Source organism: Miniopterus natalensis, chromosome 17 (genome assembly GCF_054644295.1).
Source record: "Miniopterus natalensis isolate mMinNat1 chromosome 17, mMinNat1.hap1, whole genome shotgun sequence".
Taxonomy (NCBI): domain Eukaryota; kingdom Metazoa; phylum Chordata; class Mammalia; order Chiroptera; family Miniopteridae; genus Miniopterus; species Miniopterus natalensis.
Window position 1 is genome coordinate 26,260,890 of NC_142097.1, and position 15,257 is coordinate 26,276,146.

Below are 15,257 nucleotides of genomic sequence, written 5' to 3' on the forward strand. Positions count from 1 at the left end.
TGACACAGTCCCCTAATTTAGGAAAAACAATTCCAGAATCATCTCTCAGTGGTGAATTATTAGCATCACTTTTGGAAATGAAGAAAAGCTACTTCACTGGAAACTCATCCTTCACAGAGAAACAAAGGCATGGCAAATACATTCATTGGCAGTAGTTCCAATACCTGGCCTTCATCTTTCTTCTACCTCAAAGGCAGCTGTGAGATACTCCTTTGGAACAATCCCAATGAGGCTGTTAAGTTCTCCTACCCACCAGCCATACATATTATACTCCTGAAAAATGAAAAGAGAATGGTTTCAGCTGGAATTTGGTCATATTTCTGTTAATCTCTTATGGCGATTGCATGGGAGATTCTGTTGGGTGGTTAACACCCTTGATGGGATTATTAAATTAAAAAAAGTCATCTAGAGGAGGAAAGCAAACTGTTTTCATTTTGCCATCTTCCTGTCTACATTGTAAACTTAGCACATTTGATGCCATAGCCGAACCTCTTGAGGATCCCTGAATACAGAAGAGCTTCTCAAAAAATGCTCTTTAGCATTTTTAAAAATCAAACACAATTGAATGGCTTCTTCAGAGAAAGTTGGGCACACCCTAAAATGCCAGAACACTAAAAATATTCAGGGAGTCAGGTCATAGTTTAAATCAATATTTACCAAGCATCTTCTATGTGCAAAGTGCTGTTTGAGTTCCCATGAGACATATAATGAAGAATCAGAACATTGCTTGCTCCCTGGGAGCTTACAGCAGAGAGTAATGGGCTTTGGAATCAGACAGACTGGGATCTAATCCCCACTTGTTCATTTAGTAGCCATGTGACCTTAGGTTCTCCTAGCTTTAACTTTCTCTCTGTAAGAGTTGGAAGACTATCACCTCTCCCCTATGTTGTGGATATACAAGTGACACCACAGAAATAAAAACAATTCAAAGTGTCTGATACATAGTGGGTGCTCTAAACATTAGAGGTGGGAGGTTCACAGGTACATTAATGACAGGCAGGACATAAAAGCCACAAGGAGGGGCAAACAAACAAGGGAATGAGAGGGTTTAAAAGAAGGGGTGGTCACAGGGTTGAGAATGGGGATCCCTGAATACAGAAGAGCTTCTCAAAAGCACAGCAGATGCTGAACATTATGGGAGTATTTCTGGAAGCACGAGAAAGTGTTTTCTTTCTTTTGAAGGCAGTAAAATTTAGGAATACATGGGAAATATCATGCATTCCAGTTCAACTGGATTTGGGGCACCACAGGGCTGTGTTTGCACTCCTAGGTGCTGAGTTCTAAGAAAAAGGGAAAAGAAAGAAAACCAGGTTGGTGACAATAAAATTCTGGGTCAAGTGGTTATCTTTTTGATAGTGTATCTCCCCTCCTCCAATTCTGCCTCTCCTGTCCCTCTCAGCAGATGACCTCTTTTCCACCTTCAAAGAGAAAAGAGAAGCCATAAGATTTGTCAACCGTCAGCCACCAAAACAGAAACGTACCAGTATTGACAACCACCCTTCCTTCCCATTAAAGTGGAGGAGGTGTCCTTCACTCCTACTATGTACTTATAACCCTTCTGCTTTTTTTCTTAGAAATGAGGTTCTATGGAGTCTGACCTCTGCCTCTAATGTAAATGGCTTCTTCCATCAGCCTTGAAATGTGTTCAAGTTTCTTTCACCTTTGGAAACAAGTATTAAATAGTCCCCGCCACATGTATACTTTCCATTTCTACTAGTCTGTGCTGACAGCCAATTCACAAACTTACTGAGTTTCCTTCACTTACTGCCCCAACTTCTTGCTTTCTATTTACTCTCAACGCCGGTTTAATCAGGCTCTGCTTCCATCGCTCCACTTATGCTCTCTCCATGGTCTCCTATAACTGCGCCATTGCTCAAATTCTCAGGGTACTTCTCAGTCCTTAACTTACTTGATCTCTCAGCAATGCTGGCACTATAGACCCTTCTTGAGGCATTTTTTTCTCTTAGTAGCCATGATAACTGTACTCTCCTAGTTTCCCTCTTACTTTCTAGTTCTCATTCTCCTCTACAGGTTTATCTTCCCCTGTCCCTCCTTTTAATGTGGTGGTTTTCCAGGGTTCTGGCCTGGCCTTCTGGCTTGATGCACTTTCCTTGAGCAACCTTACACACCTCTGTAGTTTAGCCACCATGTCTGCGTAAATGACTCAGAACCACAGGTCCAGCCTAGAGCTAAGTGACGGATTCCCAATACCCAAATGCCTGTCTGTCAAGCTGCTCAAACACAATATATCCTAAATTGAACCCATCACTCTGCTTCTATTTCCACTCCCACGCCTAAGCTTTCTTTACCTCCTGTGTTCTTTGTCTCAGTAAATGGTACCACTATGAACTCAGTTACTCAAGCCAGAAACCTGAGAGTCATTCCCAATTTCACCCTGCTTTTCCAATCAGCCCTTGAGTCCTGTCAATTCTTGTTCCAAAATATCACTGGAATCCACCCACTTCTCTCCATTTCTATTGACAATACTCCAGAGTCATGTCACTGTCATCTCTCATGAGGACTACAGAAACAACCTCCAAATTGGTTTCTGCATCTCCAGTCTCATTCTCCTCCAATCCAGTCTTCATTCTGCAGCCAGAATCTTTCTAAAATCACTGCTCTGCTAGAAACCTTTAAGTGGGTAATTACTGCCTATTTATTGTCAACTTCTTAGCACAGTGGTCAAGCCCCTGCATGACCTGGTCCCGCTCACTGTCCAGCACTTTCACTCACCCCTTAAATCTAGTGGACCCTTAGTAAAACAGAATTTATCTCAGCTGCTCCCATGGGCTACAGGCTCTCTCATCTTGGAGTCTTTCTTCTGCCTGTTCGCTTCTACTCCCTTACTCCCTTTCATGCGCTCACCCCTGAGCAGCTATCGGATCTCAGTCCTTGAGTCTAGATTCTGCAGAAGCCCCACCTTGCACTCTCTGGCTGTGCAGGGGGGCCCCTAGCTATGTGGTCCACAGTGTCGTGCCCTGTGCTTCCCTGGTAATGAGTTCATCACACTGCCTTGTGTCAATCTGCCTTTGTCTCAGTTCTGATCACTGGGTGGAAAGTTCTGTGAAGGCTGGGACCTTCCCTGTTGGCTTGTTTGCTTGTGTATTCCCAGCGTGCAGCATGGGACCCAGCACAGAATGGGGCTAAAAAACACTTGTTAAATGAGGTCATGAAGAAATGAAGGGAGCAGTGGGGATGTGTACTCCCAGTTGAGCAGATATGGTTACAGCTAACTACAAAATATCCCCCTGGTGATTGAGCTGGTTGTGGCAGGAAGAGAGCAACTGCCTTTGGAGACAGTTTCTCCAAATGGCTCCCTCAATACCACGAAGACAGGCTCAAATGGCATAAGAAATGAGACTATCGAGTTGATCCTAAAAGGAACAGAGAACTGTCTTTAAAAATCAGTGTGAAATAAATGAATATGTCCACTGCCATTCCCTCAGTGTCTCCACCAGACCTCATTCCCTCCCTCCCCCAGGCCAACTCCCCTACAGTCTGCAGTGCCTTATGGGAAATTACCCAGAATTCCTTAGTCTATGCTGTTAGAACATTTTAAAGTGCCTATTGGTACAACTTATGTTCCTGCCTATCTCCCAACACTGAAGTTAAGGCAGTTTCTGCTGTAAGTTTTCTTGTAGTATTGCCTTGCATTCACATGCTGCTGCAATGGCCATGCCTATAGAACCTTGCTGCGGAGTGGAAACACATCCTCTGTCTTCCTCTCATTGTAGTAAATCATGAAAACTCTAGCTTTAGCTTTTCTATTATCTCACACGTGTGTGTGGGGGGGCATGATGTTGTCTGACAATCTTTTGATCACAGTCAGCTTGCTTAAACATGTGTGAAGAGTGGTCTTCTACCTACCAGATGCTGTCATCTTCATCACCTGAGGGGCTCAGAGAGAACATTCTCTCCCTAGGGGCCATTCAAGACTCCTAACTCTGACAGATACCTGGCAACATCCCCCTTTAGCTGTAATGCTAGGAGTAGGGACCGAGCCTTGGGAAGATACTCTCTGCCAACTCAAAGAGGGTGCAAACAGGAAGCAGATGAGGCACGGCAGGACACCTGCAAAGGCCAAGCTTCCAGTCAAAGTGCTCTTGCTTGAGGGGAACACTGACCCTGCCGACCACAGATGTGGCAGCCTCACCACAGTGGTAAGAACTGAAATGAGTGAAATCAGCTTCCTGCCCTTCAAAACAAAAGAGCAGGCAGAAGTGTAAGGAGAATGGCATAGTCTCAGAGACCATATGTATCCTGCTGTGGGAGCCTAGGAGCTTAATCAAAGCACCTACAGGTCTTGAGATCTGACTGTCTTTTCCAGATTTCATCCCTTGGCTGGATACCCGAAAAGGGCTGCAGGGCTGAGATGTTTAAAGCATGAATGGAAAATTTCTAGCCTTCTCTTTTACTGCCCCACCCCCATGCATTGCTCCAGCCCAGTCTGAACACCACGAGGTATTTTAAAATAATTTCTACTTTGATGAATTGCTGGGGAGTCCACAATTGCTCATAATCAAAGGGAGAAAAATGCAAATGAGATCCGGCCGAGAACTATCACCACCAAACGTTTATTTCACTGCACAGTGCCAAAAAGAATTAAAACAACATTAAACTCACAGCAATCATGTTTAAGCCCTCGTTTCCAAGTGCCAAATTGCACCACTCTGGATCATACAGATGTTCGTTAATTATGCTAATTTTTATTAAACTATTAAAATGGAGAGAGTACTGGCTCAGCCAGGCAGACCCCAGCTCTGAATGAACTCTGCTCTTGTCTAGAGGTGCTAATTTACTGCATTTTTATTAAGTTGCTGATTCTTGGATTTTAGTTTGTGGATGGCAGAGAGAACTGAATTCCTGGGATTAACATTTTCAATAAAGTTTGACTTTTTTTGCCTAGATGTTTGGAAAGACTGGAAAAATGCCGAGACATTCTCGGGAGACCTCAAATCCTCAATGTGGGGATACATACCTACAAGTGACAATGCTAGGGAATCAGAATTATACAGGCTCCCCACGCTGTAACTCTATATACACTGTGTATGGTAGAGCTAAGATGTTAATTATACAGAATTGTTAATTGAAGATGCTTTAGATAAGAATATAAAAAGCTATTTAAAAACCCTTCACATCAGTGCTTGCTTCTTGCCACAAAGTCTTTTAAGAAGACTTTCACTTGAAAATAGTACAATGTGTGCTTTGTTCTCATCATAAATATCTCTAAGCTCGATTAAACTTCTGTTTCCCTCAACACCAATCCTGCCCCACCTCACTGAACCCCCCAAATGAAGGAGTGTTAAAAATGAGGGTTAGCTACTTGGAGTCCATTATCTGGTTGGAGAAGCTATTGGCCTGGATGAGCAGAGCATTGAGTGAACCTGAAATAGACACAGCACTCACCAACAGCAATAATAAAAAGTGTTTATGGGGGATTGCACATTGCCATAAAAGGATTTATGCTGCTAATCTCTATCAACAAGGAAAAAAAAATCCCTACCAAACCTGCCATAAAAAGAACAGCAAATTCTATAAACAAAAAGCAGTATGGCCACCAACCACAGGCACGTTGCACAGCTTGACTCTGCCTCCAGTGGTTTCCTATTGCTGTTTATGGTTTCAAGACTATCATGGACCTCCTCGGTGCTCCTCCTGTCACAGGGCCCTGAGTCCCTGTGTGGGGCTGCAAATACCCTGTCAGTAGGTGTCAGGGGATATCAGGGAGAAAAACAGCAGGTGCCTATCATAAGCCTTAAAAGAGATTAAATACCCCTACTCCATGATTGCTACATTTTAATTTCTCTCCTCCCTGCTGGTTCCTATTTGTATAAGCTCTTCCATGGCTCCCCTGGAGTAGCACAGACATGACCTGGAATGACCATCCTGTCTTGGGATGAGAATTCAATTTCTAGGCTCAGTGACTCCTCGGCTGTTACATCAATAGGAAATCACCATCCTCTAGGACACAGATTCTTAAACTGGAGTCTGTGAACCCCTGGCCTGTCTGTGGATGGACGGGAAGGAATCTTTGAACTCCTTGAAACTGGTGAAAAATTTTGTGTGCACGTGTACAGGTATCTTGTCCCTGGGGTGCGGGTCAGATCTTTCATCAGATTCTCAAAGGATTTATAAACCCTCTAGTTTACAAACTAGTGCTCTATGAGGAAAAATGCAATGATCTTTATGGCCTGAATCTGCACTTTGGCCCAGTGTGGCCATCTTCACTTCTCTCCCCACTTTTAAAAAGTACAATGAAAGGCAATCAAGAATCCTTGTTCGTGCCACGCTGGGTTTCGTAGGCTTCAGCCCTCCAGCTGCAGAGTCTGTTTCTTCTTCAAATGCTGACCAAGCTTGCTTATCCCTTCTAAGGCACCACCTCTTTCACTGTGACTTAGAAGTTGTGGTGCCTTCTCATGCCTTCCATTCAAATTCACACGATGGCTTTTGGGACAAGCTGCTTGACAGTGTCAGTTCCCCTGAGAATGTTCCTAATAGGAATGTTCTCTTTTCACATTGAATTGGGCTTCGATAAGCCTCTGTGGAACAAGATTCCCAGAAAAATGTCTCACACTCTTGTTCTTTCACCCATCAAAGTTCACTCTATCTGTGCTTATAAACAACAGAATTCCTCTTCAAGAGAGCAATCAATCAGCCCCTACCATGAAAGATCAATAAATGCTTGATATATGTATGGGAAAGGCCAATCAATCACAGAATCATTTGTTTATGATTGCTTATTTTTCTTATTAGTGCTTGTGGATCATACATTATCCTTAGTAAAGATGGGGAATTTGAATTCCTAGGTGGAGTAGATCGCAATATTCCGGGGTCAGCCAAAACCATCATATTTTTACTCTGGATTGGCCAACAATTTCTCTACTCTTAAAATCCAGCTTTGGAAATTTAATGCTTTCTGAGGATATCATAAATTATTAAATAAATTGAGGGCTCTAACTCAGCACTCTTCCAACTGCTGAGAAAAACAAGACTGGGGACAGGAATTGTTCACCAAAGACAAACAGGAGCCTGTTTTTCAGCACAAGTGGTTTTATGAAGAGATTTTGCAGGAGAGAGGAAGTGGTCAGTGGGGTGGATGGTAGGTTAGTGATGTTGGAACGTGTGAAAGGATTGGAGCTCAGTGCTTGGCTGAAACCTGGGGTAGCTTGGGGGCCTCTCCAGGCTGTTTCACATAGTGCTTTAAATTGTTGGCGATCATTTTCTCTTTTTTCCATTATTCAGAGTTTTGGTCCGTGAATCATAAAAATGAATCATGGAATTTGCCTCAATTGACCCAGTTTATTGTTATATTTCAGAGAACTTGCTAACCTGGAGGTTGATGGACCTAGATTTGGGTTAGTGGGGTAAAGATATGTGAATGTAAGAAACGGGACATGGAAAGACTGGGTGGTCAGTGAAAGCAGTTGGGGGTTTGGGGGAGGCACACGGCAACAATTCTACAAAGCTCACTCCCTAGCTAAGAATTGAGTATTAGGAGAAGAGGAATGTGTCAGCTAGATGGAAGGTCTGAGAGCCACTCCAGTGCAAGGGAACATTCAGCCTCAAGTCTGAAGCTTATGTCCTGTACTGGGTGTGAGTGGGTAATGGTCAGGTCAAGGCCAGGGAGGTGTGCAGGACCTGTGCACAAACTGGACGTTGTTGGTGATGGAAGTGCGTGCAAAACTCAGAGTACGTGTGACAGAAACATTATATGCTGTGAAGGGAAGAGGGAAGGTGAAACAGGGCTGTAAGGAAAGAAACAGGAAAGAAACACACAACTTGAACTTTGTCTAAAGAACAGGGGAAGGATAAAGGGAAGGTAAACACTTTTCAGTTGAGAGAAAACAAGGTGCCAAGTGCAGAATTCAGGAACAATAGAGACAACACCATTTTGGAGCTGATAGAATTGTGATACCATGTGAGACCAGCGTATTAATATGTATTCCATAAACTGTGCAGCTCGAAGCTCTGCACTGCTCTGTTTTGCTCTGACCGCAGTACCAGCCTCAGGCACCACAACACAATTTGGAAACAATGTGACGGAAATGTTTAATCTGCTCGGCCCATCTGTGCTGCGTATTTCTCCAGATCTCCCTGAGAGAGGCGCCTTGAATCTCCACATTGCCTTTAATATTCTCCTAAATCACCTCCCCACTGCACTTCAAGGGCCATTGCTACAATATCACAGGTTCATCTAAAGTGCAATGGGGAGGGGGGTGGGGAGGAGGCATAGGCCGGGATATTTTTTATTTTAAAATAATTTCCAGAGATGGTATTTTCTGCTTCCTTTAAAAAAAGAAGGAAAGTTATTCTACTGTTGCCGTAAGGTTATTGAGGTTGTTTGGTGCAAAACAGGGTAGGATAGAGTGGAATCATTCTCCGAAGAATTATTTTTATTAATCTCGATTCCCTCAACTGGACATGGGAGGGGGTGAACAGATGCTCGTTTTCTCTCATCTCTTTTTCTTGCACCTTGCTAGGGTGATGTGTTCATTTGGGGCTGGTGCCTCTTTGCTTTACACTGTCTGCACTGGGTATGGGCTTGACCCTGCCCTGATCCGAACAAAGCCATTTTGTTCAGGACAGGTACACATTTAGTCTCTGGCCAACATGCCCTCATCAGAAAGGGACACTGTCTGTATTATTTATTTTAGCTTAAAATCTTAGATTTTTCTCTCTTTAAGTACAGATGCTGAGTGTCTGATTTCCTCTGCCTTTCCCCACTTGATTATACCAGATTCCACGATTTGGGGTTAGACTGTAGGAAGCTGGGTAGGTTTCAGAGAAAGTCACTATGTTCCAGACCTTTAGACAAATGGAGAGAGTTGCACATCAAGAAAATTAGGATTCCTTTTGCTTTGTGAATTAAAGAAATGAATAATTTAATCCTCAAGATTGTTCCGGCGAGGGAAAGGCAACGTCCCAGTTGCGGAGCCCTACAGCCTGTCGGTGTGTTACATCATCTGCACACATAGGCGTTTCCATGACAACAGCTTATAGCTTCATTTCCTGGATCCCTCTAGGGGGTGTCACAGCCAGATCCACCTGCTTTTCACCCTACCCTCGGTGGGGTCATGGTAAGGTCGCCAGAATAAATGAACGCGGGTACTAATGATCTGTTTACTGCTGTTTATGCTCTGTGTGTGTCAGGGGCACGCACATTTAGAGAGCTCATTATGGTTGCAATTAGAATGCACCATCGCTAGATATTTAACTCCTTTTTCTTTTAAATTAGCATTTTAATAACATTCTTTGAGCAGAGAAACAAAATGGCCATTTTTCACGGACAAACTTCTAGCTGTAGGTGCAACTTTAATGGCAAAGTTGTGAAGGGGAAAGAAGGGAGAAAAAGGAGGCAATTTTTACTACTTTCACCCTCCTCCTTACCAAAAGGATATTTTTATTTGCTTTCTAACACACTCAATTTCCTAAATTTGTTTTGAATCCAATTATTTTGGGTGGTTTAAAGTACCGTACTCTTGTTGGACGGAAATTAGCAGCGATTGAAATTAACTTTCTATGTGACCTGTGAAAGGGGCTAAAATAATTACAAGTGTGTATAAGAAACCCTTTCTCCAAAAGACCCTAGCTGTAGAATAGGGCTGTGATCCAATATACTATTATTGGAATATCTTTATACAGTAATTGCAGGGGTTATTTTCTTTAAAAACATGATTGCAATTAATGTTTCTGTTTTATAATTCTTAGGATTATTTTATAGAGGATCAATGATGACGAAAACATTATAGACAGGATAAATATTAAGCAGAAAGAATGAAAATAACACCACCTCATTTCCCATTAAAAAATGGCAAAATCTTGGAGTATCAAAAAGCAAGAGACAGAACAGGGAAAGATACAGTGTAGAGACCCACTGGGTCAGGATGTTCCATAAGGGGTTGCATTTTAGGAATCAGCTAACACCTTTGCTAGGTGTTTATAGATGCTCTGTTTGCAGAAAGTACAGTGAAAAATAACAATTTGAATGTTTCGATTATCTTTCGCAGTCCATTCCATTTTCATTATTTATTTCCTATAAATCGGGACCTTGCTGAACATAATTCTGCAGACAAGGAGGTGGATGGGACAGCCAATGTGAACAAGGAGATAGATGGTGGGTGCGTGTAAGATAGATGCTATGCGTTTATGAAAAGGAGCAGTATGTCTGCATGTGAACATCCACAAAGTATAGCAAGCAAGCGTGTAAACTGTAGCTGGTATTTATAGGTGGAAAAAAAAAGTGTAAGGAAGATTATATGGGAACAAGCACGCTGAGCCTGAAAAGGGTTTGCTTTTTTCCTATCCTCTTGGCACCCACGTCCAAGTTCTGCTAAGATGTCCCGTACTTGCTGTGGCTCCTGTGATACCTCACAAGCCTTTCCATGACAACAGACAGGGGATTTCACAGCCAGAAGACTCAGGAGGTCAATAGTTGAAAAGCGCGAGTTAGAAAGAGAGATATTTATTGACATCAAAACAATCCCACTAAAAAACCCCCGATAGAAGGAGGAAAAAATTTAAAGATGCCGCAGGAAAAAAAAAAAAGCCTTTCTAAAGATGCAGGTTTAAAATGTTTATGCTTTTGAATCAGCCTACTTGCACCTTAGAATCTGCCGTTTCATAAATAAAATACGGGTGGCATAGACTATAATTTGGTGATAGCTACCCCAGGACATATCTAGATGCACTTCTGTTATTTTAATTAAATACTGCATTATGGTTTGTGACAACTACATAGCTACAGCGTAAATGAATTTGGAATTAAAGTGTTACTTAGGCATCCAGTAATTTTTGTTTCATTCCTCAGTTTTACAAAGCAAATAGCTATAAAATCAAGATGTTTGTTCATTTACAGATGGAGCAGGATTGTTGTTGCTGTTTTTTTCTCCTTAATCCTCATGCACAAAAAGAAGACAGAGCTGAGTCTGGCTCCCAACACTCTTAGCTTATGAGACACATCACAAAGAAAAACACATCCTCTTGACTATAATGTGAAATGCTGAATATTAATTGCCGGTATTATGCTTATCTTTCTAGCCGGGTCTGTCTTTTCATAATTATTCTGATGGGCTGCAGTCTTGCACTGCCAGGAGATTTTTCTCCTTTGTTTAACAGTTAGAAACCTATTGTATTTTATTAAAAAAAAAATCTTAAAGTTCAATGCTCCTTGGAAGTTTTTAGTATCTGGAACTCTTCCCAATGGGAAAAAAGACGCCGCTGAAGCTCTGCTAAAAAGATGATGCACATTTCTGCATCTAAAAGAAAAAATATTTTTAATTCTAGCAATATTAATGTTCCCTTAATGAAGCTGGAGGGGGCATTACAATTTGATATAATCAGTGGGTTAGTTTAAATGTCACTTCACTAGAAAGGCTATAAGAAAGGTTCAGAATATTCTCATCTAACAGGCACAGATTTTCACTCAAAATTAATATAGTGGAGTAAAAAGATTTTTGTTTTCAGATCTGAGCATTTAATTGTATCTTTAATGTGTCATATGTCAAGATGAAAGTTTTTAAAGAGCAAGTTTTCTGAAACCATTGTCTTATTTCTAGTTTGATAATCAATAATCTTTTCATTAGCCTTAAATACCATACATCTGGCAATGTCTGCTAATTCCAGCTTTTCTGTGTTCTCACCAATTACCCCAAACCCCTCATTGCTAATCCTATAACCTCATTTGCAATGAGGTTATAATTTGCTTCAATATTTTGCTGGTTTGGTTGGAGAGCTAGATGCATACACTACCAAGAAACACTGGCAGACAGAGGTTTGGGGAGGCTGAATTCCTTTTGAGAAAATAATTACACAGAAACAAAGCTTTTGTGACTCCTTTTAAATAGAGCCTCTCACCGAAATGTCATGCAGCCTCTTTGGCAGATTAGTGAGGAGTTTATTACTAAATCTCTGTCTAATAAACGTGCAGTTGACTCTGGAGGAGCTGCTTGTTATAATACTGGCAGTGGGAAATGGAGGGAATGTCACAGTTAAAGACACAAATTTTCTCCATAATATATTCGAATGGAAACCTCTGAATCCAATACTACATGGGCATATCTAATAAATTCACAATATTTCAGTCTCAACAGCCTTCACCGGTTAGTTTTAAAGATTTATGTGGTAAAAAATTACTCAGTGATGAATATGGTTTATTCTGTGCAGTATTGGAGGTATAAGGAATTAAACTACCGTCTTTAACAGTGAATTTATTATTACCTCTGTCAAAAGACGAAGACCTTAACAGCACTTGTTATAAATTCACTGCAAAATAAATGGCTGGAATTTTTTACACTGGAGTTTGTAAAGCATCAGGCTATTCTGAGCATTGACCTAAACCTGCCATGGCTTATATGGTTCTAGGTAAACATTTCTGTCTGGGTCTCATAGTTAATTATCTGATCTGGGACTTTCCACCTGACTGAAAGGGGTGTGTGTGTGTGTGTGTGTGTGTGTGTGTGTGTGTGTGTGTAGAAAGTGAAAGGTCCCGTCCAGGACGACAGTTTAGGAGTAAGGAGATTAAAGTGGAAAAATGCCAATTTTATTCTCTTTTAAAAAAATAGGTTTTATAATAAATGGCCAGGGTTTGGAGGATACAGTCGATATGCAGTTTGGCCTCTTGTTAGCAGGTTTATGTGCATGCATATGCACGCGCGTGCGCGAGCACACACACACAAACACCCTCTCCCTTTTGTCCTCTCTTGGAATGGGTGTCCCCTCATTTATAAAAATTACCTGGAAGGAATGAGGCTGCCAGGGTTTGTTCTAGACGATTGGTTCCTGTCTGGGGGAAAGGAATGGCCTCTACTGAATTTGACCGGTATATGACCGTTGCCTTCCAGCTGACCCCAAATCCCATTCCCATCCTCCTAACTCTATAGCCTCCCATAGGGGTTATTAATGAGAGAAAATACCATCATCATCATCATCTTCGTCATCACAGCACAGTGTTGACCTGCTTGTTAACATGAAATGGGGTGGTGGGGACAGCTTCTGCTTCTCTTTCATATCATCATAAATAAGAAAAGATATTTTCCGATGGTATCCCCCTTACCCGCCCCCTTTGGTTAGGTCAGAGGTGAATAACAGCTCTTTGACAAGCATTGATCAGTTTCATCACACTGTTTGGGCAGCCAGTGCCCCAGGCCTATATTCTCCCCACTTACTACCCCTGAATTACCTCCCAAATAACCCCACCCATCCCCCATTCAGCCAAGCAGAGGGTAATGGTGCCTGAGGAAGTCCTAAATGGACACTAGATGTCACCAAACACCTCCTTTCCCTCAGAGTCTTGAAATTAAAAACAAAAAACCCCACACCCCTTCATTTAAAGCAATTGAAGGAATTACCTTACATGTTTTTATGAGGGTTCTTGTCACATTCAACTAAGCACACTTAAAAGTGGAAGTATTGCTGCATTCAGATAATTTTTACAACATACAAATCTCTTTTGGAGGGGATGGGGGTCAAGGGAGGGGAAAAGGTCTACATTCTTTAAATAGTCCTTTGAGGGAGTAGGTGGAGAACACTGGGCTTTAAAAGTCCCATTATAACAGACATGGAGTTTTGTTAACATAGACCAGGTATGCTGGGAACAGGCCTGCTGCATTTAGATTACTAGGAGCTGGATTTGGAGCTAGGATCCAGACTGAGTTTAAGTAGCTTCAACCCAGTGTTGGAAACTAAATGTCACTCAGGGTGACAAGATCGGTTCATCTTTGCCCACATAAAGCCCATGGCCATCTCACAGCATCGTATGTTTGATGTTAAATTGACCTTGCCTATAAGGCTCCCTATTTCCATATCAACTGCACCAGCAGAGAAGACAACCGAAACCTGGTGAGTTTGGGCCACAAGACTATCTTCCCACCCCAGCTAAATTGCCATGTAAGTATACACCTTATGTGGTGTCCAACTTGTTGCTCCAAGGCTGACTTCCATGGGAATAAGTACCTGGACAAACTTGGAGGAGCCTAAGGTCAACTCATGAGGCACACACTGTAAGCCCAAGAGATGCAACCTACTGACTTGGTTTACCTTAAATGCAAAAGACATCATTCAGGGACCTCCTGTCCTTTCTAGTTAATTGACAAAGAGTTTCTCTCTTGTTCTCTCTTTAACTCACCCTTATCTCATTAATTCACCCTTATAAGCTCATGTTACCACTATAAATGACTTCCAGAAAAGGAGGCTTAATTTTTAAATGGGCATTTAAGTTATCTTGCATAGTAGAACAAGCACTTCTATTACTTAGAAAAAAGGTTCCCTAGTGAGAGACCCTGGAGCCAGGAAGACAGAGTTACTTCTCTGAAAGCTGGGAACTGTGACTTGTCTCATCCAAATAGAGGCTTCTTACCTACCTTTTCCCCACTTATAATAAATGCCCATAGCAGTGCTGGTCCACAGAAGAGCCTTACGATCCCCACATAAAAGAAACTAAGCCAGGGCACAGCGTTACTGCACGGAGGGTGATTCAGCACCTGCCCTGTCATGCCTGGTGCCCAGGCTGAATGGATTTTTGGAGTACACCTGTTGTTGAACCCCTGCCAAGTACTGATGGCCACTAACCCCCAAATCACTTTCCCCCGCTGTTGATGTTTGGAATGTCAGACAGGACTGAGCAGCAGCCGGCATGTATTTCAAACACAGCAGATGGATTTTTATATTAGCTCCTATTTCATGTTCAGGCAGAGCGACCGCCACACTAAAACCGCAGCCTCAATGCTGCCGAGTTGCTTCTGTGAGATTAATTCTGTGAAATTAATTGGGACAAGATTGAAAAGGAAATTAAAATGCAGCTGAGTGAACAGGCCTTTCAAACACCTTTTTCCTGCTCTATTCAAACTTGAATTCTGCCATGGTCGCAGGCATCGTGGGAAGTAATTTACGAGAGGCAGGCTCTCAGGAGCCATCGGTTACGTATGAGGGAACCTGCACAAGCGCCACAATCTGGAGGCACTGAAGAGCGCTAGACATCCCGCTGTGGTGTGAGCTGCGCCCCTGCACCGGGCGGAAACTGAGCTCAGTCCCTGCATCTGAAAGTGCTTTTCGGAACTATCTGGGCCTGAAAGGAACGCGGGAACATCAACATCACTGGATGCACATATCTGCTTTGTTATTAAAATCTCCCTTTAATATATATTAAGACCCAAATAGGAACACAGTGAATTAAGTAGGCATGAAAACGGCATGGGGCCGAGGAATGTAAGGATGTGTTAGGAGTGGGTCAGCGGGAGTCCTGCTGACTATGCTATTGGTCA

General features: G+C 42.3%; 1 protein-coding gene across 1 annotated transcript in view; it reads right to left on the reverse strand.

Annotated features, from left to right (window-relative positions):
* Nucleotides 1-97: 97 nt before the first annotated feature.
* Nucleotides 98-15,257, reverse strand: part of SKAP1 (src kinase associated phosphoprotein 1) — a 222,854-nt gene continuing 207,694 nt past the window's right edge. Inside the window, exon 12 of the mRNA XM_087826499.1 lies at nucleotides 98-273. Coding sequence (XP_087682625.1) covers nucleotides 172-273 — 102 coding nt within the window. The 3' untranslated portion in view covers nucleotides 98-171. The remainder of the gene's footprint in view (nucleotides 274-15,257) is intronic.